Source organism: Vidua macroura, chromosome 18 (genome assembly GCF_024509145.1).
Source record: "Vidua macroura isolate BioBank_ID:100142 chromosome 18, ASM2450914v1, whole genome shotgun sequence".
Lineage (NCBI taxonomy): Eukaryota > Metazoa > Chordata > Aves > Passeriformes > Viduidae > Vidua > Vidua macroura.
Window position 1 is genome coordinate 7,305,877 of NC_071588.1, and position 27,462 is coordinate 7,333,338.

A 27,462-nucleotide genomic window follows, 5' to 3' on the forward strand; every position below is an offset into this window, starting at 1 on the left:
GCGGCGACCGCCCGCGTCCCGGCCCAAGATGGCGCCCGCGTGAGGGAAGGGGTGATGTGTGAGCTGCTGTTTTTAATGTGCTTAAGGGCCGCGGGTTCTCTCGGGCGCGAGGAGCCGCAGCGCTGAGGGGCAGCGCTTAAAAAACAACCAGATCGTTCCTCCGCCGTCATTGTCATCGCAGCGGCCCGCCCGTGAGGCTACGGCCCCGCCCCGGGAGGTGCGCGGGGTGGCTGAGGGGTGGCGGGACCATGGCGGAGGAAGGCGAGCGCTGCGACCCCGATCGCGACACGGCTCCCGTGGCGGAGGCTGGAGATGGGGCTGAGCCGGACAGCCAGGCCGGGGAAGACCCCGCGGAGAGCCCCGACGTATACAGATACATTAAGGGAGACTTGTTCACCTCCGAGATTTATAAAGTAGAGATACAGAACCTGCCCAAATACATTGGGTTTAATGATGTGAAAAAGTTCCTTGCCAAGTACGGGCTCAATCCTCACAAGATAAAACTCTTCGGGAAGCAGACGTTCGCCTTCGTGACGTTCAAGAGCGAGGAGGAGCGGGACAAGGCCATGCGGGTGCTGCACGGCGCGCTCTGGAAGAGCCGCCACCTCAGCGTGCGCCTGGCCAAGCCCAAGGCCGACCCCATCGCCAAGAAAAGGAAGCAAGAAGAGGACTCGGAGCAGGGAGAGGCGAAGCGTCCGGCTCCCTGCGGAGAGGAGCCTCTGAGCAAGCGGATCGCGGATGTGGTGACCCCGCTGTGGAACGTGCCCTACGAGGCGCAGCTGGCCCAGAAGAAGCAGGAGTGCGAACAAGTGCTGCAGAAGCTGACAAAGTAATTCCTGTTTGTAACGTAACGTGTACAAGACCTGGCCTTGTGATGGGATATAGCTAAATTCACACCAATTGATACCTCTAAACTGAAGTGAGTTAGAGGTAGGTCAAAACTCGGATCCCCTGTCAAAGTAATTACAAGATAATCTGCGATGCTACAGCTTAAAAGCTGTTCCATCTGACAAAACTTGCTATTGATCTTGGTCACCTTCAAAAGATTGCTTAGTGAAGGGAAATTGGTTTTAAAGTCTGTTTTAAAGCAGAAGAATGTTTGTGCCTGTAAAAAACTGGCATTGTCATATGCTGTAAGAGAGAATCAGTCTGTAGAGATGGCAAATTACTACTAGGATTTTCTCTTTTAAAATCCCCTCAAAAATTTATGCCTGGTCTTTGAAGATCAAAGTATCACTTCTGTCTCTTGCCGTGAACAAAACTGGCATTAATTATCTTGCATAGGTACATTGATAAATTCAGTACATAACCATAATGCAACCACTACATTAAACCCTTACTTTTTCAGGTTACAGCTCTTACAAAATTGGAGAGGGTTTGCCTGTTAAAAAAATCTGGAAGAAACACTCTTCCATGTGATAATCTGGTTCTTTTTTGTGCCCTCTACAAAAAAGTCTTGTGCAACTCTTGACCTCAGTTTTTCTAAATGTGTGCTTTACATTTTTTGTTTCTGATTTGGGCAGGGAAATAGGAAATAACAACAGAGCTTTACTACCCTGGTTGTTCCTGCAGAAGCAGAAGTTTAATAAATTATGTTGCCCAGTGGAGGGAGTGAAAGCATCACCCTTGCAGGTAATGTAATCTCAGGTAAAGTGTGGAACAGGGTTAATGAGCTGAGGGTTATGTTCATTATTTGGTTTTGAGAAGACAGTGGGCAAACTGAGTATTTGACTTTGTCTTGTAATAAATGATGAATTTTAGATGTTGTTGTCTTTCATGTAAATACTGTGTGGCAATATTAACAGGAAGCAGAAAATTTGATAACTGGACATTATAACTTTACTATGCAGTCTTTGCAAGCCTGTGTTGTAAGCTAATATGTTCCTCAACAGAGGCAATATTTTGATTTTTAAATAACAAGATTTACTAATACCTTTTCATTATTACTGTTAGTCCACACACATCAAAATCCATCTGTATTGTCCATATGAGCTAAATGTCCTGTGCCCATTTTCAAATGCATTTAACCACGTGGGATTTTTTTCAGGGGAAACTTGGCGTGTGCAAATAAATGCTGTGTAAATATCTTACATAACTTTATTTTAAATCTAGACTGAATATCGCAACAAATGTGAGTTCTTGATTGGGATTGGTGTAAATCAAGAAGACAAAACTGTGGGTTGTCGTCTTGGCAAATATAAGGGTGGTACATGTGCTGTAGTGGAGCCATTTGATACTATTCACATTCCTGCTATTGCCAAAAAAGTAGTAAAAGCTTTCCAAGACTACATAAGGTGAGCATAAGTAAAATGAGTTATCCATAAAGGTTTTGATATCTTAATCAAAAATATTTATAAATTTAATTAGTGTTTGTTCTGAGCTTTGAGATCTAAGATATACCAGTCTCACATTTTAGCGAGTCTTTGTTTCTGCCTTGTGCCTGCATCATGGGGAGTTTTGCCCTTGGTCCTGCTCAGCTGCTCAGAGATGGGGTCAGGTACCAGCTGAACACAGCTTCATTGCAAGCAAAGGGATGTGTAAGTCTGCAGGAGCTTCTTCCGCTAACTAAAAGTAAAGAAGCACTCAGAAAAACACTTCTGAAAGGAGGAATTAATTAACCAAGGTCCATTGTTTTCTTGGATGAGAAGAATCATCCTACAGAAAGAAATAAACCAAAAGTTGCACATTTAAGCAAGAGTACTTTTTTAGAAAAAAGGATGCATTCTTTAAAAAGCAGTTAAATCCACAAAAATGGAAACCTCAGAAGAATCATGAAGATGGAAGATTTGAACTTGGTGTGAAGCAGAGAAGCTAATGGAAGCATTATAAAAAGTTATGTCATTCTCTGAATGTAGTGAGAAGCTGCCTCTTGCCTCTGTAATTTTGCATGGGTTAAAACAGGCAAGAGGATTGTGTGAAGGAGGGACAGGTTATTTTGCTTTAGGAGATACTATCCATCAGTCTTTCTTAGTTGGAAGTCATTCTTTGTTTGACAAATCAATGTACCCTCTTTTTGTACTCAGCATTTTTTCCATCACTTCTTTTGATTCAATAAACTGTTTAACGTTACACGAAAAAAGAATTCTCTGTATAAGTGACCAAGCTTCTGGAAATTGCAGGTCAACTCCTTACTCAGTGTACAGCCCCGAAACCTACGAAGGGCACTGGAAACAGCTCACGGTCCGCACCAGCCGCAATGGCCACATCATGGCAATTGCTTATTTCAATCCTCAGGTATTTCATTTGATATGTAATGGGCAGCCCAGGCTCGGCTTTAACTACTTAAATTTGGTTTTATGAATTCTGCATGCAAAACAGTAACAGAAGAATTACTTGATGTGGTTTACCTTGCTTCACTGCTCTAATTCTGTTTAGACTAATCTGATACACGGAAATGAACAAGTAATATTCTTATGTAAAGCATACACTAAATCATATCTTGAAGTCACTAAAATAATTATTCTCCCTTTTTTTCACATGAAAACTTTAGAAATTGAGTAAAGAAGAGCTAGCTGACTTGAAAATCTCTCTGGCAAAATACTTCACAGAAGGGATGGGAAAGAGCAGTGGTGTTACTTCCCTGTACTTTGTGGAGGAAGGACAGAGGTGAGGGAGTTGCCTTTTTCTTTTGGGGATTTTGGTGGTGGCTGGATTTTTGGTCTTTGCAAATTTAAAAACATTGTTTTGTCTACTTCATAGAAGTAGCAGCAGTTGTTACTAATTTGTTGAAGTTATTCACCTTTGCTACAAGAGACTCCTGAAATTTCTCATTCTCTGCATAAAGGCAGCAAGAGTTTCAGCGGGTGAACTCACTGGCCATTGCTGGCTGTCAAGCTATAGAAGTATTTACTGCAGTAGATGAATGTTTGTTATTATAGAGTAACTCCTGCCTTTCTTCCCTGTTCATGTGAATTTTTCAATCTCCCCATCCTCCATGGAGCACAAGGCTCGCACTATCTTCATCTAGAGATGATGGAGGTCCTTGCACACTCTGAGACATTAACGGCCAAGGAGAGTCTCCAAGAGCAGATGATAAATCTTACTGCTTAGGATGTAGCACTACAGTTTTTGGGATTATTACAGCTTTGGTAAAGATTGTAGCAAACATGTTTGTCTTCTTTTTGTGGTTTTGATTCCCCCTCTATTTTGTCTCCTCATTCCTCCCCTATCCCCAGGAAATCTCCCAATCTAGAAGACTTGCCTTTGGAGCATGTGGCTGGTGATAAGTACATATATGAAGAACTCCTTGGCCTAAAATTTAGAATTTCTCCTCATGCATTTTTTCAAGTAAGGATGATGTGAAGCTGCTCATTTAACTGGATCTGCATGAATGCTCTTGAGCTTGACTAATGCTGTGGAACAAGATGTTACATACTTAGAAATTTAACTTTTTATATATTTGGTATGATTAAATAGCAGTAAGTGTTATGTTTGGCTGTAAAAGCAGTGAATGACTGTAAGCTTGATGGGAGCACATTGAAGACAACTTTTTCTATTTACTAGTTCATTATAATTTTCCTCCTGAAAATTTTGTAACACTGAACATGCAATAATACAGTTCAGGAATCTTGTATTACTAATCTTTGTTTGCTTTTCCAAAACTTATTTCTGCCCTTCCAACACTTTAAAATGTGTTTTTAGCATATAATGATTTGTTTATTAGAAACATGCTTTACTAAGACTCATTAAAACATATTTACTGTTTATGAAGAAGTAGATCTATTGGAAACTTAATTTCCCAGGTGAACACACAAGCTGCAGAAGTGTTGTACACTGCCATTGGGGAGTGGGCACAACTGAGCCAAGAGAGCACCGTGCTGGACATCTGTTGTGGGACAGGAACCATTGGGATTTCTTTAGCAAAGGTTGGCAATTTCTCTTCCTGGATAGAAGCTACTTTTTACCCATTTTTAACTGTGGCTACAAGGGAAGAAAATACCTTATGTATGTGAAATGCAACAGATTATATCTTCATTTTTTGAATCAATTTGTAATTGAGCTGCCGGCAGCTGCTTTACCACATCATTATGAAAGCTCACCCTTATGTTGAGCAGGCTAGGTAGGAGTCAATGTCCCTGTTAATTGCTGCTGCTATGAAAAATGGTTACGTTCACACATACAGACCACAGAGGGATCTTTTTCCTTTGATTCTACAGAGAGTGAAGAAGGTAATTGGAATTGAGCTCTGTCAGGAAGCTGTGCAGGACGCCAAAGCAAATGCCCAGATTAATGGTGAGTTAAGCTGAAATGCTGAAGCCTTTGTTTGATAAGGAGTAGTTGCACAGCCAGTTGTTCTTTACCTTATCTAAGCAGCCTGGAATTACATGTTGTTGATAGTGATCTTGTCCCGTTTAAACACTTAATCGCTCTTGAAAACAAACACCTTGTTAGCCCATGAGATCAATTTTCCAGTTGAACAGCTTTTTTTTTTTTTTTTTTTTAATTGAAAGTAAAACATTTATTTCAGTGTAAAAATGAGATGAAACCACAGCTACCCTCCTAAAGAAAACATTAACATAGCTGGTGTTTGTGGGCTTTTGCTTTAGTCCAGATAGTGGAAGATGCTCAAATTACTGTTGTTTGAATGGTCTGAAGTTAAGTGATTGTTTAAATTACACTGATTCCAGAGTAGACTAAACAATTTAAAGTTTCTGAGGCATCAAAACTTAATATCCAAGGTAAAGAACTGAAAGCTACTTTGACCAATAACATCTTTTCTTTTTCTTACAGAACTGAATAATATTGAGTTTTATTGTGGGAAGGCAGAAGATATTGTTCCTTCCCTAATGAACGTTTTAGCTCCTCAGAACCTGATCACAATTGTAGATCCACCACGAGCAGGACTGCGTAAGTTCGGGTTTAAGTCTTAGACACAAGACACAAGTCTTAGTGGGTGTTGGGTGGGAAGCCAAAGAAAGCACCATTGGGATAAATTAAGTGGAAGCTTCGGGTATAGCTTGGAGCAACACTGCAGCAGTTTTGTTCATGCTGAGTATAACCTGGCATTTTTCTGTGGGGCTCTTGCTGCACACAGAACCAGTAAACAGCTGTTGTGGTTTTGATCATCTAGATTCCAAGGTAATTCTTGCCCTTAGAAGAGCTGAACATCTGAAGAAGCTCATCTATGTCTCCTGTAATCCCAGAGCTGCAATGAATAACTTTGTGGAGTGAGTGTTTCTTGCATTGACTTACTAAATGTGGTAAGAAGAAAACTGTTTTTTGAGGAGGGGGGACCATTGCTGGATTTCTATTTGCAAGCCATGTTCCTTGAGGCTTACCTTTCACCAGAAACAGCTGGGAGCTGCAGCAGCTGGCTTGGAATGGCACAAATCATAATGGAAATATTAGGGGTAGTGAATAAGCCTATGGGGAAGAAAATCCTCTCTGAGAAGAGCAGCAGGGATGAGCAGTGTACTAACATATTAATACATTTCTTCCTGCTCTTCTTTCCCTTCCCCATCAAGCCTGTGCCGGGCCCCTTCCAACAGGGTGAAAGGAGCCTCCTTCCGGCCCGTGAGAGCCATGGCTGTGGATCTGTTCCCTCAGACCAGGCACTGTGAGTTACTGATCTTCTTTGAGAGGGTGGAATATGCCAATGGCAGCTCTGCAGCAGCAGCACCTGCTGCCAGTGAGATCACAGCAGCAGCCTGTGGCACCCAGGGTGAGGATGGCATCAGCCCAGCAGCCAGCGAGGGGAGCCAGGCAGCTGCTGGCCATGGGGACTGCAGTCCAAGAGAGGGCTCACCTTAACTCCTGAGACTTCGCAGAAACTACTTTTGCTTTTTAACTGCAGCGGTAACATCACTTCTGTAGCACGCAGGTAATAAATCTCTGTACAACAGAGTAATTGCAAGGCTTCCAACTTATTTCATCACCCTAAGTTGAATTTAGTTTCATTATCATCAATTCCCAGAAGGGTTTGTGTTGGAAGGGACCTTAATGATCATCTCATAACCACCCCTTTGCCATGAGCAGAGACACCTTCCACTCAACCAGGTTGCCTGGTCCTGAACACTTCCAGGGACAGGATGTTACATACAACTAGCCCAAATCCTACTTTTCTCTTCCTGCCTAGATACATACATAATATATATGTATACATCTACTCCCAATTGGGTGTATATATACACACCCAATTCCCAGAGCAGGTCATCTTGCTACAGGGACCTGGACCTGCCTGTCAGTACTTCATCATGCTCTGTCCCCCTGTCAAAACTGTGCCATGTTTTTTCAGTATGCAAAATTAACTATTTCAAAAAGAATTTACTTGCTAAATCTTTATTAGGAAGTAAACTCAGTCTAATAAAAATGCTACACTTTCCACAGTTGAAGTCAGTCTTACTCTCAGACTGTAGCATCAATGACAAGACAATAAAGGCTGTAAGTTTCCTACACCATACTGCTAAAGCTGAGATGACTTTGCTCAAGGCAGGCCCTCACCACTGAAAACTGACAGCCAGAACTGAACTGTACTGACAGCAGCACCTTACAGTGCACTGCCAGTGCATCTACTGGAGGTGAAGGCAGACCTGGCTCCAGAGCTCCACAAGATGCTCTCCAGTCAGGATTTGCTGCAGCCAGAGGCTCAGCAGCTCCCATTAATGGACTGTGATCCACACTACAGAACAGACACTCTTGGAAGGAGTGACCACCTTAAATCTCAACTTACTTCTAATATACATGTAATACGGCCTAACACCAACAAAAAAGTTCTGCTACAGCCCATGGCTGTGCTGATACCACACCTTTCCAGTGTTTGGTACCTGCACCTAGAGGTACCAAAACCAGCACTTTGAGTTGTAACATTTCCAGCCTTGCCACAGTTTAAGTAAAAATACAAACCCCAATTCAAAAAAAGGTAACTTAATTTCATTCCAAGTGTTTAACTATGTGAACATTCAGTTTCCCACCACAAAAAGTGATTCAGTATTGCCATAATCAATGAGGCTGCACTGATCTAATTTCTCTTTAAAAATACCTAGAGGACTTGAAGAATAAGAGTTCCTTTCTCTATATAGGCTTACACTATTGTAATACTGATCACACTGGCACATTTTATAATATCAAACTTTATTGCTCGAAACTAATTGTCTGAAAAATACACATGTAGTACTCAAAGACCAAACACAGAGGATTACATGATTGTGCAGAAAAAAAGCAAGCAGAGGCTCAGTGAAAATGAGGCTTTATAGTTGTACCAATTTAGCACTGGCACCAAGCAACTGCACCCAACACAACTCAAAACAGCAACCATTGTTACCTGCTGGGGCAATAAGGATGAACTTTGTTTTGTTTTCCATGTTCTTAGATACACATTGAAATACTGTCACTGAAAATTTTATTTGGTTAATAACAGCATGGCTTCTTGCACTTCACATTTCTTCCCACAAAGTTAGGAGGCTATCACTTCCTGAATTTCACTCCAGAACCAAAGTACAGTTTAGCGAATTAATAAGATAATCATGATGCTTTTAAATACTTGGACGTTACAAATATTATTTGTATAAAGCCTAACAGCATCACAGGAGAATGGAAGTTTACATACAACAGTTAAGTTTATGCATAATAGTCTTTCCAAAGTTCTGAGTACCCAACGAATTCAGTTTTGTCTAATAAATATGTTTAAAAAAGCTGATGACTGGTGTTTCAGTAGGTAGCATCTGACTAGTCACCGGAAGTCACAGTAAGTTTTCTGTCAGTACCATGAAGATTTGAATGCACATGAATTTAATCCTTAAAGTCAACATACCACACTTTTGTCAAGAAGCACATAATATGCAAAGCAAAATCTGTCTAATCCCCCAAGGATGGAACAGTTCTTAAAAATACACTCCATCCCTATAAAAATACCCATCTTCCCCTGGATATAGAAGGGATAAATAACAAGTATCAGTGACAAAAGCAGCAGTTTTATGCATTCATACAATCAGATCTAAACCTTTACAGCCGATTACCTAGAAAACACACAAGAGTTACAAGACAAGTTTAGGATACATCTTGAATCACATTGTAAGTGTTCATGCAGAAGCTGAAGTTAATGCAATGGTCTATCCTCTATCACAGCAGCTCGTGCTTATGTGCAAATGCAAGACTGTTACACTCCAAACAACAGTAAACATTAAAACACAAGAATACTTCACAATGACATAAACAGCAGTTACGTTGTTTGTTCCAGCAGTTATTGCGCTATTTTCTGGACATCTCTCCAGTTAAAGGCTGCAGCAAGGTCTAATACCATCTTTTGACGTTTGTTTTTGTTTAGAATGCATAATATACGTTCTAGGCTTTGGTTCACAATGAAATCTCTGGATGTTTTAATTAAGGGCAATGGTCACCTTGTGATTCTGATAGTGGCAGACTGAGGTAATAGAGCAATCCTCGTAAAATTACTGAAAACAAATTGGTAAGTGAGGCATCTATGGATATTCTGCAGGTGACCTGCAAATGCATTGACATTCTGATTTCAGAAAAATAAAAAGATCTACAAGGGTGATTTGTCTTTTACAGTGCCATCCAAGAACAGATTTTTCTGCTGAAAACACAAGCTGAAATAAAACCTATCTAAGAGTAATACATTTAGGCATAGAAGATAAAAGCCCTGTCTTTATGAAAACAGAAGAGTCCCAATAAAAACAATGAAAGAGACAAACAGTAATCACTGCTTGTCACTACTGCACCAATATTATATACCCTTCAAAACATGGAGATTTATTAAAGCTATACAAAAAAAAAAGCAGAGGCAGTGTTTTTTTGTTGGTTTTTTTTTTTTTTTTTTTAGACAGGCCACTTCTTTAAATAATAGTTTATATATTGTCTTCCAACTACCCGTATCCTGTTTTAACAGGATTACAACTCAAGGTACTAGAAAAGTAAATATAATAGTAAAAAATGGGTGGATTCATATTTGCAGAGACCTCCAAGCACATCATTTAAACACAGAAACAGGTCCATGACTCCTCCTGTTTAACATCATATGCAACACATTAGAGAACATTAGTTTGAAATATAAATTAAAATCCGCATATTTCCAAAGTAACGTGTGATGTTAAAAGGAGGTCTTACAATACTGATGCCAACATTTTTAAAATCCAGTAGGCACTAAATTCAATATACTGCAGCACTCTCTATGTAACATGGTCATTTAAAAAACAAAACCACACCAAAATCAGATTAAAAACAAACAAACAAACAAACAAACAAAAACCCTCGAGCCCCCAGATCCCTGTCAATGTAAGTACCAGGAGCTGCAGCAGGTACAGAGAACTGACCTTTCATTCCCAACAGGAGCAGGAGTGTAAAAATGGAGCAGTGCAGCTCCTGGATAAGTCACTGCAGCCCTGCCACCAGCTTGGCTTTCGCTCTCTTCTTTCAGACCAAACCAAAAAATGGTTGCAAGAGAAGAGTTCCTGCAGTCACCCAGTGAACCCCGTGTGAAACCCACAAAGCAGTACTTTCACACAGCCACACTATTTCTTTTGTGCTTGGCTTAATAAAGCCTCAGATGACACAGTGAGTACTGCCTGTTTGCCAGGATTGTACTTTAGAGTAGTTGCATATTTGTGATTTTCTTATTTATGAGTATAATTGGTTATGGTCTCATTCTACTTATTACTCTAGGTCATATTCCAAATCTACAGTCTAGTTTTCATTACAGAAGTTACAGACTTTCTTTAAAAACTAAAAATGTAATTAAAAAAGTAAAAATAAAAACTTCTTAAAAATCTAAATTGCTGCAGTCGGACTTAAGAGTTGTGTTCATTTTTTTTCTAAAGTCTTTGCTTTTATGGTGCAAATTAATTAAGACTTAACTGATCAAGTCAGATGCCATCTGACACCAAACAAATGAGAAATTGTTTTATTGCTGGGAAAAGGGAGTGGAAAGTCATTGGCAAAATATTTTCAGACTATCAACCATCATCAGCTGCATTTTGGCTCCAAGCTTTGAAAACAGCCTTTCAAATTACAGTTTTTATTTTAATCATATAAGCGGGGCCATATTTTCCCTGTTCAACTTATCTGTAAACCAACACAGGCTCTTTTCATTTAAAATAAACCCCAGTAATTTTGAATCTCCAACCTGTTACTCTTAACACTACCAGGTATTCTTGTTCTTTTCAAGTAATAACAAAATCTGCATCTTCTAATCTCAAATAACTAAGCCTGGCAGGAGACAAGAAACAAGACAAAAAGAAACAGCGTTACTGGCCTAATCCTATGGCATTAGAAACATTGCTCATCACTTTCCTGTATTTGTCACCAAAGTGTCTTATCAGTGCATATTATTATGTGCTGAAATGCAACAAAACTTTTCACAAAAATAGTTTTAGGCATGTTCATACAAGAAGATGTACATATACTTCTTTTATATATACATATATATGAATGTGTATATATATAATATCAGCTTCAACCTGTACATAGATATTCTGAATTTCATACTTAAAATACATCCATTTCAAACAACATGGATGGCTTTCCAGGAGAAAGTGCTTGATTGGTTTTATCCTGTGTGAACATGCCTGTCCTCTGTGCATTTGCCCCAGTAGAGATCTTTAGGATCAATTCTTTAAACGTACATATCTCAGAGGTATTAAACAAGGAAAAAAAAAAACCAAAGAAAAAGAAACTAGGAAAAAGCAATATTGCCCTGATGATGCAAAACAAACAATGCATAACTGAAGCAGCTTGGATTTTAAAAGTTATCTTGCATTCTGCAGCAAACAATTTTTAAATAGTTGTTGAAAATCTAGCTCCTCCATTTGTGTTATTGCTCCTCACTTGCACATTTTCTCATTAAACATCAACAGTACAGAGAGGTTCGCTACCAGGTTGAGCTGATTCCACTACTGTCATCTTGGGCTTCTTTCGGGTTTCCTCCTAAAAAATACAGAACAGCCCCCACCACACAGTCATAAAGAGAAGAGAATCATAAAACAGTAACAATTCTGAACCACTTTAGCCGAACTTCTGTCAATTGTTGCAAGAGGCTAACTAGGGCTAATGTTAAAAACAAATGTATAGAAGTAGGTACAATCAAGTTAAGAGCCAGTTTAAAAGACAGCATGACAATCTCCCCAGAAGCAGACCCCCAATGAAATTCTGAAGACCTCTCTTTACTTAAAATACTGTGTAAAGTAAGCCAAAAAGCCCTGCTCATTGGTACATGTGACCTATGACATTCATGCAGTTTGTCAATACATGAGAATATATACTCACTCTTTCCTGTGCCAGTTTTTTCATTTCTTCCTGTAACTTGTTCAGGATGTGCAGATTTGGCTTGTTCTTTTTGGCATACTGCTGAAGTTCTATCACACTTCTATCAGAGGTTTCCTATTCAATAGAATCATGAGCAACAACCCATCAACTTTTTATTGAAAAACATTAATGTACGTGGAGCAAAGTTCAGTCTGTTGCATTTCTGTAGTTTAGTCTGTAATTAGTTTACTTCCTTAAGTAGGAACATCTACTTCCATGAGTTAGTTAAAGAGGATCTTTAATTTTGACATGGAAGATGCAAGATTAACACAATTATTACCATCAATGAAATCCAAGCACCTTAAAGTTTTGTTGTAACAAAAACTTAAGAAAAATCCAGAAGCAAAATTCCAGTCCCAGAGTAGGTTATACTCTAACAAAAGCCTGCTCACCTGTTTAACCAGCTTGCTATTCTCTCTGCCATACATTCGCAAGAGAGAGCCCCAATTTTTCACATGTGGATGCAGTAGCTGAAGGATTTTCTGAGAAGCCAATTGCTTCCCTACTCTTTTATTTTTGCCTGTAAAAATAACCATGGAAGTGTGTCAATACCAGCACATTATGTGATGATAGCCACAAATATTCACTTGAGTTAGTCAAAACTGAGATACCAGAGAAGAGCATGACAAGCACACAACAGGCTCGGTGGCTGAACAAGCACCCTCAGAATGGACAGCAAAGGAGAACAGGAAGAGAGGAAGAGGAGATTCACACATCACACCAGTTATTGTACTTACACCAGCCTCGCACTGTGTGCTTGCCACAAGTCATGACATATTCACTCTTCTGATTTTTCCCAGGAATCACTTCAAACTTTATGGATGTATCACCCATTCCGTGGTTTCTTAAGCACAAACACAATCAAGATCACATACTAAGTAAAACTACAAACAAGTGAAGTGGTTGCAGTTATCATCTTGGACAGTCATTGCAATGAAATTAGATATATTAATAATAAATGTCAATACATTGATTAACAAAGATTTTTTTCATCAGTAACTTGAATTAAAATGAAAAAACAACCCTGTACGAGAGAAAACAAAATACATTTGTCCAACAACTACATCCTGATCTCCAAAGAGGCATGAACTGCAAATGTGAATTAAAGAGGAGTTGGAGTTAACCAGGTCAGCCCCCACCACGTGTCTCACAGGCCCAGGGAGCTCAGCAGCTCAGGCAGGGTCACTGACAAACAGCAGCAACAAGCCAAGAGCAGGTCCTGAGCCAAGAGCTCACACCACACACGGGTCCCCATGCTGCAGCCTTACCTTTTAAGGCACTCATGGAGAATCTGATATGGAGACAAGAGTCCAGCTTTACTGGTGAGTTCATATACCCGTGAGTCCTCAATACTGATATGGTTAAAATACTGCAAAGGAATTGAAAAGGGTTATTGTGCTTTGTGCAAGTAAAACCCTAATACTGTCCTTAACCCTAATTTCTCCTTTGCTACATTAAACCCATTCTGTTGCTCTGTGCTTAGTACTTTAAAAAGTGTTTTTAAATCCATAATGGGTTAAAAGCAACATCATTAAAACCGTCACACCTAATCAAACATTTGCAGACAGAAATTTTAACTCTAATCTTACATTATTCAATATGTACATAAAAATGACAATCTTACGAATATTGTCATTTCTCCCTCAGGACAAGGTTATTTTAGCAAATTATGAAACTCTATTTACCAAAATGCTGTGGTTTACTAAAAGAGAACAGAACAGCTATTGGCACATTTGGTATTTTATTTTAAAAGAATGGAAAAAATTGTCTGCATTTTCTTAATGACCATTTCAGTAGTGCAGGGCATACAATACAGTTCTAAGTTAAAGCAAGGGTACAAACAACTCCTGTATATTACTTCATTTGAGAAAACATTTCTTTCAGGTTGCTCACTGATTTTTCCTTTACTCCTTACTGATGGTATCACTGATCAATGAGCTATACTTAATTAGCCTAGTACCTGAGAAAATAGCACAACTGTCCTCTTAAAGAATTTTTCCCTTTGATTTTCTCAAATGTCACTGCCCAAACTATGGGATTTCACTGTGTGGTGATAAAAAACATCTCAGAAGCCTGAGCACTTTTACTTCTTGCTTGGTGTCCTGAGATGATCACAAAACCAAACAGCACCTGGCTCTGAACATTTCCTGGCATCAACCAGAGGATTCTGGAAGGCAGGGCAGTACAGGCAGTCTGCTGCCTTGGAACATCTCAGGTGTTCAGTAAGTGACCTGTTGGTCAACCAGTTCTCTGCATCAGAGCAAATTTTCTGATCTATTTCAATAGAAAAGAAAGTATTTTCTTTGCCCTAAGTCTTGCTCTAAATGGAGGATTTTACACTTCCATTTGACTGAGAAAACAATCTTACTAGTTTTCAGTAACATTTCTGATAATAAATGTGCAATGTTTTAAAAACAAACTTAAATGATGCCAGCCAGGAAGCATGAGCTCAGTACCTCAAGTTCTTGACTGTCTTTGGGCTTCTCCTCAGAGGTCTGTTTAACAAAGTCAGGAATAAGGATTTCCAGTGTAGCTCGAGCTGCAGAAAGTGATTAAACATCTTCATTAGGTTTATTTTAAACAAAAACATCTCACCTAGAAATTGTCAGGCATTTTCTAGTAGTAAGAAATTCATTCACTTACTTTTCAAGGGAAAAAACTTCTACTAGTTCAGCCTGAATATTAAAGCCTGATAACTAATTAAAATAAGAAGAAACTACTTTTTAAAAGTGCCTACATAAGGAAAAATATCCTAGTCTCATTTTTGAAGTGACATAGTGCCTTTAAGACCAAAACAAAGAGTTATCACCCCCTAGTTCTTACAGCCAAACTCCAGTACTGAATTACTATGGCTGTTGGAACAGGTACAAAAAGCAAATAGAAACAATTCAGCAGTTGGTATTGAGAAAGAAAAAAACGTTACCAGCTTTATTCTTGGCAAGTTTTTTGCTGCTGGCAGTTCCTGCCCCATAAGTTACTCCATCAATAATCACTGAGGCTCCAAAAGGTTCACTTGGGTTCTCTGGAAATGGAGGAGGAAAGTAAAGAAAGCTTTTTGGAACTCCTGATGTTCGTGAAATATCACCACTATCACGATTTGTTTTCTTCATTTCAGCTTCAAGAGGGATGAAAATGGTTTATTCTTCATGAAGACCAAAAAATTGTGTAACAGAGTTTTCTATTAACAGACTTACCACCATATACTTCATTCTTCCAAATAAAGAAGTTAAAAAGATTTTAAGAGACCACTGGTAATCTGCCAGAACTCAGATTCCAAATTTTTTGTATCATGGTGTGAATACAAGAGCTACACATTCTGATATAGAAATTTCAGTTGTGTTATGTAGTGCATATACAGGAATAGCATAACTCTGAATAATTACAAGGTACCCTCAAAAAAACCCCCAAACAAACAGGAAAAGCAGGAATTAATGGAACATACATTATACCACTTACGGAAAAAAACCCAATACTGACCCAATTCCAGTTCTATTTTTCATATACACAACATCTTTGGATTCTTGATTAAGCATCAAGACTGGGATAGAGTTGTTTAAGGAAACACTTACCACATTCAAAGAAATTGTAAACAGGGCGAACCTTTAGGACTCGTTGCATATATTCATGCAAGATGCAAACTTCAGACTTCCCATTGGGATTTATGACAAACTCTGTAAAAAAGACAGGAGGAAGGGAAGAAGCTCCTTAGATCCAGTCTTTGAAAGATAATTTCTGTTACAAACAAATCAATATGAGCAACACTCAGCAGTGACAAGAGCTGAAGGTAGCCATTACTTACCAGGACTCTAACCTTAAATATTTTTGTTTAGAAATTAGTCTTTTGAATAGGAAGTATATTTTGACAGTATTTTTCCTTTCCTATGTAATATATGATGGGTCAAAGAACACAAAATACTGGATCAGAAACTAAGGGGACTTATTACAGGATTTTTTTATTTTCAGTCAAGCTCAGAGCTGCAATTAGTCTTCATCGCAGCCTATCTGATCTCCGGCTAGATGAGCTCACCTTTCTTTATAGGTGCATCCTGCACAGACAGGGTGATGAGTTTCTGGTTGGCCGGCAGGATGGGCCGCTCGGACTCCGCCTGCTTCCGCTTCATCTCCCGGTTGAACTGGCGTCGCTCGGCCCAGGTCCGGAATTTTTTTACAGTCACTTGTTCGAAGTCAAAACGCTTTTCGAGATAGCGTCTAAAATCTTCCAGATCTGAGAAACACAACCAAGTTACTCTCTCTGCTTCACCACTGAACAAGCAGTAAGTTCTTTATTTCCACTGTTTTAAATGTGCTGTAATTATTTTCTTAGAACAAAAGGTTAAGATGCCGTTTTGGACTAACAGAAATAATTTTAAGTTCTCCTATTATATTAAATTAGATTAAATGCAAAATGTTGTGCAAACCAGAAACCAAAACAACATACCATTTTATTCTGCCACTTGATGATTTTACTAATCCCTAACCAGTATCAGTACCCAACACAATATGCAACAAAACACCAGTAATTGTCCTGCTTCAACATCTAATCACCTTCCCTTTACCTGAAGCAAGGTACACAGTGAATACAGTAGTTGTGCTTCCAGCTTCACTTCCCTGAAGCCAAACCCAACTGTTGCTGCCTACCTATTATGTAGTGTACCATGAAACACTGTACAGTGATGTTCCATGAACTCCATGGGTATCTGCAGCCTCTATGCAGAATTTAACACATTAAATTCACATACAGAGTACTAAAAGATTGCCCCCTTTCAGTACAGCTGCTTCTCCTTTATAGGATAGTCTGCAAATATAATCAGCAAAAATAAAGAGTAGCATCCACAGATGTAAACAAACAAAAGCAAGCTGCTGGTATTGTTTCCATCCACAAGGAATTCCAAATGCAAATCATGCTTATACTCCATCACTCAGTATCTTTTTCAGTAATACACAACAGATCCTATTTAAAGAGAGAGATAGACAGCTGAACTTCATGTAGAAAAATAAGTGCTTACTGGCTTGAATTTTGCAGCTAAATATTGATGATTTGGGGTTTTTTTCCCATCTTTTGGCATGGTTTTTGGACTGGACATGACACATGTAATGACAAGGACAAGTTTTATGTCTGAGCACTACAAAGACGAATGGCAGCCTATGACCCATACCAATACTCTGAGCAGCAGAAATTTACTGGATGGGATTCTTGGGTATGCAGATGTGATAAGCAACACATGAGCTTCTTCTCCAACTTCCTCTCTGTTGGGTGGTGATTTTGACATGGTGTCTTTAGACAACTTTTTGTGTAGATGCTATAGAGTTGCATAAATAAAATAATGAAGCGTCACACACCCCTCTGTATGAGTGCAATTATATTTGCATGGCTTAGTCTGCTAGACTTGTGCAAATACAGAAATATAGTTTAACTACATTTATCTTAAGAGATCATCCTGAAAATAGATATAACTCAGCCAATTCAGAGAGTGCATAGAAAAGCTTACTTAAGGAAGTCACATGAACACATTTGACAACAGCAAATGAACACATTGACATAACTGATTCTTATACTGAGATGAAGTCTACAGGACTAAACTACCAAAATGTTCACTTTTTATGTGTAAAACCTTTCCATGTAGATTCTCAAGGCTTCAGGAAAGACTGTAATTCAGTAGTCAAGTCTGGAATAAAATTTCCCAAATGCCATTACCCCAACTCAAGTCAAGAAAAGACTCTACTTCTCATACATACCTACAGATTCATCTTTACATACTTCAACTTTGGCCTTAACTTGTCCCAAAGCTCCTTGTGCTGCATCTCCCCCAGAAGGGTCTTTGTCATCTAAAGGCCCAGAATCAGCAGCAGTGGAATCTGGTTCTTCTGTTTGGCAGTCCAGTTCTGAGGATTTATCTAGATGCTTTACAGGTGATACTTCCCCGTTTGGGGTTATGTCATTGTTTTGTTCCCTTTCCTCATTTTCTTTCATTTTTTTGTAATGAAAGCAGGGAATGCTACTAAGGGGAGGATCATGTTTCTGCAAATACAAATAATACAGAAGGATTCAGTATCTCAAGGTCACCAAAAGTAAAACACAAACCCAAAAGACGCAAGCAAGATGGGAGCTATTTGTATTCAGTATAGGCTCAAGCTCCTCTTTGGTCAGCAAAGTAATTCTACTCAAGAGCTGAGCAGGGCCACTCCTGGGGGCCTTCACACTGTGTGACACTGACACAATCCTGCTGGTTTAGTTCCAGACTACAAACTGTTCAGCTACATGCAAATACTGCATGCTTTCATAAAATCCACTGAACTTTCCTGAGGCATAAGCCCATTGCATTAAATCCAATTTCTGCAGATTCCTTGGGTGCAAGAATGTCATAGCCTTACTTCTGCAAATGTGGACCATAAGCCACAGCTCAGACTAATTCATAGCTACAAATAAATGATCCCTAGATATATGTCATGGTGCATTAAACCCCCAATTCTGCAGCCATACTAGAAAAGTGAAGGCACCAAACAAGATCACCTCGTTCACTTTAACTGCCCAAACAGAAAAACAAAGCACCTAAGAAAAATTGTATCAGATTTTCAGACACAAAATACTTTCTTTTTCAAGGATCTTAATTCAAACACTGGAAACAAGCCTGCCAAAGCAGAAAAATATTCAACTGCTTTCAGGAACATATCTAATTTTTTAATCTTAGTTAAGTATTTAAAAAATTGACAGCTCTCACCCTTATGCTTCCTGTTCCCAAAAAATAAGGTCTAGACCAGGTAACAACTCTAGATTCTCTGTGCAGATATACAGGAATGCCCGAATTATGGAATGTCATGATCCATCCATCTGGCAAAGGTTCTGTAGGAGGGCGGCCACGACCTTTAAAGCAAATAATGGCTTTAAACTTGGATAGACTGCTTAGAAGAATAGAAAAAAAAAAAAACAGGTTTTTATTTATTGCTTTTTCTGTCCCAAAGAATAAAATGGCACTGAAAGAAGATTAACAATGTTTTGTAGAGAGATGTTTTAATAACAAGGTATATGCCTCTAACCCAGACTAAATCCTGCAAAATTACAGATTCCATGACATTCTCAACTAAAGGCGACAGTGGCAGTAATTTTTATACAGACTGATTTGTTTGTTTCATCATCAAATTCTCTTTTCTTTAGTCTTTTTATACTTATCACAAGCACCACAGGGAAGTATTTACTGGAAAAGTCATAGCTGCTTCAGAAACAACTTCATTTTCCATTAAAATTTTTTCACTTGACACTCAGGAATAAATTTGCATCAAAATACCATCAGGTTCACAGACCCAAACAACCATCAGAGAGCTCATCTCTAAACCAAGGTCTCATGTCTCTCTAAATCACAAATCAGAGACTATTCATCTTTGCTGGAAATTTCCTGGCAATCCTCTGTTACTATACAATTTTGAAGCAAAAAGTTATTTATCAGAACACAGTGAAGATGTAAAATACTCCTCTAGTACATGTTTAAATTTTAATTCTAATTCAGAATATTTTCCATTACATTCTTCTGGATGGGTTTGTGTTCTCAGCTCTTTGTCAGTAGTTTCTAACACAATGAAATTGGATAAATGTAAGCCACTGACTTTTCTAGTTATTATATTTAACCTAGATGGCATTCATAGAGACCTCACATGGGGCAATTTCAACAGCAGAAGTTAAGTAACTGAAGCAGGAAAAAGGCCAGAATGTCCAGAGACAAAAGCCCCAGATGACCCTTGTTCACTCATTATTTTACACAAATCCACGCACTAAAATATATTTTTATTACATACAATAGATCAAAAGCAAAAATCAATTTCACTGTTTAAGAATATGAAAAATCATATTCCACAATAAGAAGTCTCCCAACAATAAAATTCTCAAACACATAAATGATTTAACACAAACTGCTGTCCCACACTTTGGTTTTTGATATTCTTTTGTTCTACAGACATGAGCCATAGACAGGACCTACAGTTATTAAATGCACATTCACTTACTCTTCAGTACAGTTTTAATTTTGGTCATCATTGGCTGCACGCTTGTCTCTCCATCAGACTGGTGATCACTTTCACCACCGTATTTCTCATTATCTAGTCTCCTTGTCTTGGGTGCTCGAAGACCCTCTTCCAGCAGAGCATCCACATCATTATCAAAGTCATCCTGAAAGAGACTTCATCAGACACTATCCTCCTGGGCCTACCAACCTCCCTTTTCCCTTGCAAAGAGAAAACAGACATTTTAGATATGCACTTCCATACAGAGAGAGAAACTAGAAATTTCCAATGATTCCAGTAATAAGACTGAAAAATAAGAAAATAAGTTTGTGATGATAAAATGAACTACAATTGCATGAGAAGACTTTTAAAGGCTATTTTTACAGAGAACTATAGAAGCTGCAACACAACTCAGAAGTTTGACTAAAATAGTTTACAGAGTTTCTCAGACAAAGGTCTGTCTCTAAAAATTCTGTGGCTTTGACTCCTGTACTGCACACTTCTAGAAGCGATTATTTCTTTGCATATTTTTTCTAGCCACTTGGAAACATCTTACCCAGCAAAGACCAGTGGATTTACTTACCTCATAGGAGAAATTCAAGGTTTCTTCATCCACTTTATCTCTTTGAACGATTGCTTTAGACGTGAACCCTCCTCCTTCTTCATCTATTTCCATCAAATTGTCGGTAAAGTCTTCTAGCTCATCCAGAACTGCAAATTCCACTCTCTTTTCCTGATCAATATCATTTTCATCATCCTTCTTGTCATCACTTTCACCCCCTATCCCTGCAGCTTTACCATTACTACCACCGAAAGGACAAACATGCAAATCCCCATTGACATTATTAGCACCAAACTCTGTATCTGCCTTATAATCCTGCTCAACTCCAGTGTACAGAACTTTCCTATCTTTGCTTTTGCAGCTTTCTGTAAAGCTAACACTAATCTTCACATCCTTCAGTAACTTAAGATCTGGGGTGAACTTTCGAACTGACGGTGCGTGACGAGCAGTTCTCGGGCTTTGGTCACTACTGTTGGGGTCTATGATAAGACGACTTTTGTAGCAGGCAGATCCCTTTGTGAGCAGCTGTGTTCTGCAGAGACTGTGCGTGTCCCCAGCAGGGGTATCTGACTGTCCATCACCACCAGAGCCAACGTCCATTACCTCTGCGTCACTGGACGTTTGCAGGGGAGGTGGTGGAGGCTGTTCGTTGGGCGGCAGAGGTGGGCGACAAGAGTGATTCTCCACATTCAATTCTCTTGCAGGTTCTTTAGGGAGGGGTGGTACATTTTCATAGCTCTCCATTTTTAAAACTACTGTTTTAAAAAAAACAATGCTTTAATAAATGTTTATCCCTATATTCCTAACATGCATAAGTCCATCAGGATTGGTTTATCATGTCCTATTCAATATGCAACACTGATGATTCAGTTAAGCTGACTACATTGTTCTTTTCATTAATGTAGACAGCTTTCAGAATCACTGTCTCAATTATTGGAAATCACAATGCATTCAGCTTAAATAGCTGAAGACTAAGAGTGCATCTTCACTGGACAAGCTGGTCTCCTTTTCTTCTTTCAACCTACAAGAGGAAAGAAAAAAAAAAATTGTCACAGGAAAAAAATGGAAATAGTATCCCAGGCAGAAAGAAAACATGTCACTCCTTCTAGCATAAATTTCAAGTAGAAGAGTGACACTTTTACAGTGAGAAAAGCAGAGTACCCAGATACCATCTTGAATGAGGCCAAAACTAGAGCGGTTTTATCACTCGAGCTGTACACCAGCACAAGAATTTACTAACACAGTTGCCTTTATGATTAGTTGATTATCTCTGCTCTGTTAGCAGGCAGGGCATTAAGCATGACAGACTAAAAACTGCATTTTGGGGAAGTTCTCCCATAATCTGAAACAAGCTGGTATTCAAGCCATACTTACCCACACAGCAGAAAGGATAATTAGCTTACAGTTTAAGACAATCTGCAAAACCAACAAGATTTTAAAGACTAAGGTCATGACTTTTCAAAATTTAAGTCATCAGCTACTTCTGAAATCTCACAATTTATTAAAATATCACAGAAAATTACTCTCTAGATAACCAGGTATTAGACATTTGATCTTTTATTTTGCACTATTATAGAACTATTTATTCATTATGTCCAAGGAATTCAGGTTCACATACACAGCATTAAACTTTAAATTACTTTTGGAAGGTATTTAGAAGCCTATGTTTTAGGGAATTTAACCTGGAAAAAGTATTCAGTTCCTCTAGGAAATTTTACAGAGCATGGGGAGTGTTTGTTTAAGGCTTATTTTTCACATTAGGTCGTCCTTTCTACCATGTCTGTGATGGCTTCTTCCATTATACTTTTGTCATCTGTGCAGGACCATAAGCACCTGGGGAAAAGAAGGATCATTTCTTACCTGCTTATTTTGGTTTCTCCAAGTCCCTCCATGCCAGCCCAAACCAGGCTTAAGCTAGAAACGAAGCACTGCCACTCTGCCCCAGGCAGCCAGCTGGCTGAATCTGCTGTTTAAAGTCCTCCCAGCTAGCAGAGAAAGTCTTCCCGAGTACTTTGGAAAGACAAGCCCCAAGATCTCTCATGCTGCTGTGTAACATTGGAGGCAACAGGGCAGAAGGTCTGGGTTGTCATGAAGGAATTAGAGAAACCAAGGGCAATTCTCTCATGCATCTCTATGCCAGCCCAGGCAGAACAAACCAATAGCAATATCCAAACACCAACTGGGGCAAGGCACAAAGCTGGGAATCAGAAGTTGTAATGGGATCAAGTAAAATTCAGCAATATACAGAAGTTACCTACCTGGAAGCTGGAAGAAAACATAATATAGAGCAAACTCTAATATGGCAACAAAGCAAGTTTTGCTGGGGCAGGAGAAGAATTCATATTTCAAGGTGTTTTTTTGATGTGTTTAGTGTTTTTTAAACCTACTCAATTGTGACACATCCAACATGCTGAGTTTGACATGCTTTTTAAAATTACTAAGGAGAAAGACTGACAAGAACTCTAAAATAATCCCATCTTCTCTGATACCAATACATTAATTCTCAGATTGAAAAATGGCTCATTCACCAGTAAGACAATCAGTTCTATATATCTAATTCCATTCCGTCCCCAATTCAATGACCTCAATACAATGACCTCAATACAATGAACAATTCTTTCATCTTTCAACAGGTTCTGGTATGTATAATGTAGAGAACACTCCTAGAGATAAATTTGTCTATAAATTTCCTCATCTTCAGATTAAAAAAGTGAATGACAAATTATTAAATTCTTCACAGTAAATCACTAGTGTCTTAATTCTGAACAAAATAATCAAAAGGCACAGCATGAGTTCAGTAACTCCTGGAAACTAAATGCCTAAGTCCTCTAATTTTTCCATCTTAAAGACTCTTGAAAAGAGCAAGCAGAATTCCCACAGAAATGGAATACTGAAGTCAGCATTCTAGAATTTGAAAGAGCAAAACCTTCCCTTGTGTTCAAGGAGCTCCCTGGTCCAATGAGAAAGACTTCTTTTTGACAAGGCTAAGACCTGATTGTGAATGCCACTTCCAGACCCCTGATACATGTCCTGCTCCTATGCTAAAGTGTTTTAACACCACCAATGTCAAAACAGAACTTAACCTTTACCTGCCCAGCTTGGGTAGTTCACTGATACAACACCTCTGCTCTTTGCAGGAAAGATGTCTTGTTATTCTATTCAAGCACTGGTAACAATTACATTCTTGTTGTCTTCCCTTTCTTGCTGGCTGTGAAAGGATGAATAGCTGAAGGATGAACAGCAAATCACAGCCAGGGATTGTCTGCTCCTCAGCACAAACTTGGGTCAGGAAAAGTACTAGACCAAGATGGGTTCAAATGAGCTTTTTCCATTTCTAGCCATGAACCTGCCACATCCCTAGGGTAAAATAATAGGCTGGTAGTAATGCCAAAAAGAGTTTTGCTTTTTATACATTTTTCATAAATTTGCAGCTCTGTAGACTACTATTATAGTTATGTAGCTCCTTAATTAACTCTGGTACTTTTCCTACCCTTTCTCTTAGACTTTAGAACAATAAGCTGACCTTCTAAACACATTCCTGGAATATTGTTCAGTCTTACTCTAAGCAGGGGACCTACAATAAGACACAATAAGAAGTGGGCAGAGACCCCTTGGACCAGCTCCAAGGGGCTGACCCAGGGATAGGTTACTGGGGCAACTGAATCTCCTGGGTGTACCTGTTAGATACCCTAATTAATTAACTTTTAACAGTAGAAATCTGTTGCCAGGTGTGCCCACCATGACCGGACACTTGGAAGCTTCCAAAGAAAGGTCTGTTTGTTACTATTCTAACACTGTTGCAAGGGTTTTTTCTCTCTTTTGATTATAGGTAACAGTAACTCTACAGTTACAGAGGGTTACAATACCTGCCTAAAAGCCACAAAAAGCAAGGCAGAACCAGTGGAACACAGGTCAAATTCCCATCTACTTCCCTGCCAGGTGACATTACAATATGCCCTTTATATCAGGGGCTGGGAAAGAAAAAAAAACAAAAAATAACTCCAAAACCAAAAACAAAGCAACAAAACCACTGAGCTATCAGGTATTTGAGGAGACAGCCAGAAGGGAGAAAAGGCAAAAAGATGAGTTAGATGAGCTTGTGAGTTACAAACAGCCAAATGGACCTTAGACAAGGGAATATAACAGCCACACACAAAAAGGCACAGCATACCAAGTTACATCATAACATAAGTCAGTTTCCTATTGTCATCCTTCACTGAATTGTCCTGAAATAACATATTTTATTCTCCAAGGCTCCATCAATTTCCATTAACAGTTTCCATAAGAATTCATTCCTTCCAAAGAGACAAACACCACTGGCAGCTGCACCAAGCAGTACAAACACTGAAAATGCGAGTGCACAGCTCATGTTCTGCAGACTACCAGCACATGGAATTTCCACATTTTTAACTGCTTACTCTTATTTTAGCTAATAATTTTAAAAAGTTTCATGCCACAAAGTAAACCGAACAATGCAGACATGGGGGGAGGGGGGGGGCATATAAATGTAATATAGCAATTTTAGCATCGCCCAAACTCAAAGAGAAATTCCTTTCCGTTACAGCAGGTCAGCAGTCTAGAAATGAATTTAATAAAGAACATATTTTCTTTACAAATACATGTAGCTGCAGCAAGGAACAGCATACCACAGATTCTCTCTTCACAAAGTCACTTTTGAAAAGAAACTGTGTCAGAGACTGCTTACTTCACATTCAGTGGACCCCAAAAGGAAGAGTGGCTCAAAGCAAACTCTCCTTATTTGCTAACTAAATACAAATCCTCCTCCTCATCCTCCAGCCCCAAATGGCAACTCAGGTGCTGATCCATTAACCCATGTCAAAGTAATTCCCCCCTCTCAGTCATCTACCTTCTTTTCGTTAATACCTAGTGTGTCTTTTCAACACATACAACTCTAGAAATAAGTTAATCCTATTTATTACCACTGCTAAAACAAACAAAAAAAAAAACCACAAACCCGAAACAAAACCTGAAGAGACTTATTTTCTTTAAGCCAGAACTGAAAGTACTAAAAGAAAAGATCCTTTAAGATGATACTGCATGTAAGAACTCAGCTCTCCTCATTATCAGCTTTACTGGAGAAACGTTCTGAACGATACAACCACTTTGTGGAAGTCAGTCACAAAGGATGGTTAAGAAAATGCAGCCAGAGCCCAACAATAACATTATCAGTGGCAAATACAGACAAGGCTCAAGAACTTCTCTAGTTCATAACACTTCATTCCATTTCAGAACAGAGTACATAATTTTGGAAAGCCATCCTCAGAAACAGCAAAACAACAGTTGCTTTCAGAGCTTGAGCAGTTTTCTGGCATGGTTTAGATGGCTTGATTAATTATGTAAGACAAGAAATTGATTTGCAAAAGGTGAAAATCAGAGCCTAGGAAAGAGCAAATATATTCTTCCTTTCCCATCATATGTAAGCTTCTTACTTGAAAAGAAAAACAAGAGACATAAGGAATCAAAACCCCTTCTCTTTCCCTAAAAAAGCAAAACAACCCTGATAATCAAAAGGAGCTGCCTAGCGACCCAACTCCTCATCCAGAATTAAAAATAGGAGCCCCCACGTTTAATTACCCAAACAGAACAACCTCTCAAATCACAAAACAAAACCAAAAAGATCTACTTCCAAGACCTCTAACGGAATAAAGAAAATTGAATGTGTTCACCCAATTCCAGTTTATGGTCGAGCAACGCCTGGGTATTCAGGTCTCAGCGGGGCAAACAAACTTTGCAGACAAACCCAAAGCTTAAGGAAAGGAGGTACAAAAGAACGAGCTGTTTCCAACCAAAAAAAAAAAAAAAAAAAAAAGTGAAGAAAGTTGGGAGAATTAACCTTTCAGAGGCTGAAGAAGATAATTTGCTATTAATAAAAAAACCACATTAGGAAATATCCTGAGAATTACAGAGACATCACATTACCTTCAGTGTACCAGAACTAAAAAATTCCCTGTGCGCCCGCGCACACGTCGGTGCCTTTTCTTCCCAACTCTGCTGCGGAGCCCAGACACGCTCCTGGCCCCCGTACAAAGGGCTGCGTGCGGCGGAACCCCCCGGGCCTCCCTCGGCCCAGCCACGCACGGAGCCGAGGCACGGCCGCAGCCGCTACTCCCCATCACCCCCGGGCAGGAGGGGCCGAGGGCACACACATGGCCTTGCCTTCCCGAACACAATCCCACGGCGAGGCGAGTAGGGAGGTGGCTGAGGGTAGGCGGGAAACGAAAAAAAGTCCCCCAAAACACAAAACAACCAAAGAAAAATCCTGAACAAAACAAAACATCAGCTCTGAGCAGAGGCCGCTCAGGCCGGGCGCAGGAGAAGCGCCGCACGGCAATACCAGCCGGGCAGGACGGCGCCTTCCAGCGATGGGGATGTTGGTGCTCGGGAAGAGGCTCCGCGCCCGGGGGCCGCTCCGGGCAGGCGGCAGGAGCGCGGCGGGCCCGCTGGCGCTGCGGCCTGTGGGGCGGAGGGGTTGGCGCCCGCGCAGGCCCGCCCTGCCCGTCACCCCGCGGGGCCCGCACCCACCTGGGCCATCCCCGGCGGCCCCGCCGCTCCTGTGCCGGGGCTGCGCGTGAGGGCGAGTCCGGCCGCCTCACGATCGCCGTCCCGCACTCCGCGCTGCCGCCATCTTTAAA

General features: G+C 39.7%; 2 protein-coding genes across 5 annotated transcripts; one reads left to right on the plus strand and one right to left on the minus strand.

The window, feature by feature from the left end:
* The first annotated feature begins 2 nt into the window (after positions 1-2).
* TRMT2A (tRNA methyltransferase 2 homolog A) lies at positions 3-10,735 on the plus strand. 2 transcript variants are annotated; one of them, XR_008439956.1, is made up of 12 exons: positions 3-829; positions 1,524-1,632; positions 2,113-2,294; positions 3,120-3,234; positions 3,491-3,606; positions 4,176-4,287; positions 4,743-4,865; positions 5,157-5,232; positions 5,731-5,847; positions 6,071-6,167; positions 6,465-6,820; positions 10,373-10,456. XR_008439956.1 is itself a non-coding variant. In XM_053994322.1 (12 exons), the coding sequence occupies exons 1-12, from the start codon at positions 249-251 to the stop codon at positions 10,432-10,434; spliced, it is 1,782 nt and encodes a 593-aa protein (XP_053850297.1). In that variant the 5' UTR covers positions 3-248; the 3' UTR covers positions 10,435-10,735. The 2 variants fall into 2 exon arrangements, 1 of the variants encoding a protein (XP_053850297.1); XM_053994322.1 differs by having other exon boundaries at positions 6,465-6,556; positions 10,373-10,735.
* DGCR8 (DGCR8 microprocessor complex subunit) lies at positions 8,054-27,462 on the minus strand. 3 transcript variants are annotated; one of them, XM_053994319.1, is made up of 14 exons: positions 27,353-27,462; positions 20,831-21,830; positions 20,251-20,413; positions 18,975-19,117; positions 17,992-18,274; positions 16,283-16,480; positions 15,825-15,926; positions 15,179-15,277; positions 14,712-14,794; positions 13,524-13,624; positions 12,993-13,099; positions 12,648-12,775; positions 12,217-12,330; positions 8,054-11,877 (listed from the first exon to the last, which is right to left on the minus strand). In XM_053994319.1, the coding sequence occupies exons 2-14, from the start codon at positions 21,551-21,553 to the stop codon at positions 11,794-11,796; spliced, it is 2,328 nt and encodes a 775-aa protein (XP_053850294.1). In that variant the 5' UTR covers positions 21,554-21,830; positions 27,353-27,462; the 3' UTR covers positions 8,054-11,793. The 3 variants fall into 3 exon arrangements, with proteins under 3 accessions (XP_053850294.1, XP_053850295.1, XP_053850296.1); XM_053994320.1 differs by lacking the exon at positions 27,353-27,462 and adding an exon at positions 26,750-26,837; XM_053994321.1 differs by lacking the exon at positions 27,353-27,462 and adding an exon at positions 22,184-23,398.